The sequence below is a fragment of the Amphimedon queenslandica genome, unplaced genomic scaffold (assembly GCF_000090795.2).
Source record: "Amphimedon queenslandica unplaced genomic scaffold, v1.1 AMPQUscaffold_13168, whole genome shotgun sequence".
Lineage (NCBI taxonomy): Eukaryota > Metazoa > Porifera > Demospongiae > Haplosclerida > Niphatidae > Amphimedon > Amphimedon queenslandica.
In genome coordinates this window covers 96,849-98,960 of record NW_003546596.1, presented here as the reverse complement: position 1 = coordinate 98,960, position 2,112 = coordinate 96,849, and the positions used below count along the sequence as shown (strand labels likewise).

The 2,112-nt window shown below is 34.8% G+C and overlaps 1 protein-coding gene across 1 annotated transcript in view; it reads left to right on the top strand.

Moving 5' to 3' along the window:
- Positions 1-1,418: 1,418 nt before the first annotated feature.
- Positions 1,419-2,112, top strand: part of LOC105313950 (uncharacterized) — a 24,419-nt gene continuing 23,725 nt past the window's right edge. Inside the window, exons 1-2 of the mRNA XM_020000624.1 lie at positions 1,419-1,732; positions 1,788-2,019. Coding sequence (XP_019856183.1) covers positions 1,434-1,732; positions 1,788-2,019 — 531 coding nt within the window. The 5' untranslated portion in view covers positions 1,419-1,433. The remainder of the gene's footprint in view (positions 1,733-1,787; positions 2,020-2,112) is intronic.

Genomic DNA, 2,112 nt, shown 5'->3' with positions numbered 1-2,112 from the left:
CAAATCAATTTACCAGTATTCCCCCTTAAGCTAACAACACATCCATCATTTAAAAATGATCAACTTACATGTAAGGTTTAACCATAATCTCCCATATCAACAGCTGCATACTGGTAGTTAACTGGTCTGTTAATCTTTAAATTTTATGAGTTCACTGCAGTGCTGTACACTAGAATTAAGACGATCTTATTTGTACATAAAAAATTTAATTTGTCATTATTATAATACCGTACAAGATGATTTATTGGTGGGAGTAATTTTTGGCAAATTTTCTTATATGGAAAGAAATTTGTGGATTTTATATTGGTGATTTTGTGCCACATGCTATTGAGCATGCTCAGATTGAAACAAAATGGTGGATTTTATATTGGCAATTTTTTCATAGAACCGCCAATTGCCAATATATTAATTCCTCACCAATAAATCATCTTGTACAGTACATTATTGTTGGTTTTGGAGTGATATGCTACCTTCAATATATAGCTTGTATTCTTACCAAGCATTATGAATACTTATGTATGCTACAATTTAATTAATGACCAGCCCAAGCTTTCATTTCTGTCTAATGTGATAGCATATAGCTTTTAATGTACATGTAATGATAAAAATTGAGGGGTATACAATAAATTTTAACCACTTTTACATTATTCAAAGTATAAATATAAAAATTGACCACATAGAGTGAGCTAGACAACGAAAATGAAACCTTTGATCTGCACAATCAACCATGCAAAACATACATATCATATGTACAGTGTGTGAACCACTCCATTAAGCTTATACAGCATGCAGATTTACATTAGAGCTGTTTATGCAACAATGGCATAGGTTAGCAAGCATAGGATACACACAAAATACATTTAATAGGAAGAAATAATCATGCCCACACAAGTGCATATTTCCTTACTATAATCATTACAATTAATAGACATGATAATGGTAACCAGGGGCGGATCTAGGATTTAATTTTTGAGGGGGCAATTATGAGATGGGAGTGGTAATTAGGGTGTGTGGTCAACTAAGCTTGTGAAAAACTTTCAGGGAAGTAAAAAGACTAAAGCCCAGTATACACTACATTCAATAATGTTGTTTTCAACATTTGCCCAGCCTCTGATCATGCTTTGATGTGGTCAAGCAACATGTTGCCTTGATTAGAAAGCCTTTCTATTCCTTTCAACAAGGTTGAAAGAAAGATCAAAGCCTGGCAACATGTTAAAATGAGCTCTGTTGTGGTTTAAAGATTGTTTACATAGTCCATTACTGCAGCTGCTTCACAGTTTACATAGGTAAACCAAAGTTTACATTATTCCAAAAAATTGGGAGAATTGCCTCCCAATTAAGCTAGTTTATAAAGAATGGGAATGGCTTTGTGGTTGCATACATGCATATAAAGAAACACCCTACAGGCTATTCTTAATATTTGAGACACTATCATGCCTAGTGCAGACAATATCAAGCAGATCTTCTCATTGGCTTCTTTTGTGATACTCTTCCTGTCATTGGGAGCTGCTGGTACTTCTCTTGGTCTCCTTCAGGCTAACACTAACAATGGAGTATATGCAATTTGCCATTTTTTCATTTCTTATACTCAAGCTATGAACTCAAGTCTGCTAAATTATAATGTACCCACTTGTAAGTTGAGTATAGCAAGTGCTGCCATTGCTACAATATGTCTGGCTCTGCTAACTGCTATTGAGTTAATCAGTGTTTCATTTCAAATATATGTCAAAACGTAAGTTCAGTAGTACAGTAGCTTATTTTCTTACTACTTCATGCCATTTATATAGCTTGATTGCTAAGATTCTCCAAGTTGTAATATTTGTTGGTTCTATTTTGTTCCTATTCATTACCATGATTGTGGTTTCAGCTGGTTGGGGAAAGACCTGTGCTACATACAGGAACATAACAAGCTCAGGTGGTACTCCAAGATCAGTCTTTAACATTAACTGTAATGGGCCACAATATATCTCTGATTCTAGCCCTTTTCCACCAAATGGAGCAGAAATCATAACTGCTGCTGTAATTAAGCTACAGTCCCATGCTAATAATAATTATTCTCCTGATAGGTATTTGCTGGTGTTGGTGCTCTGTTAGCTGCTGGAGCTCTTTGTG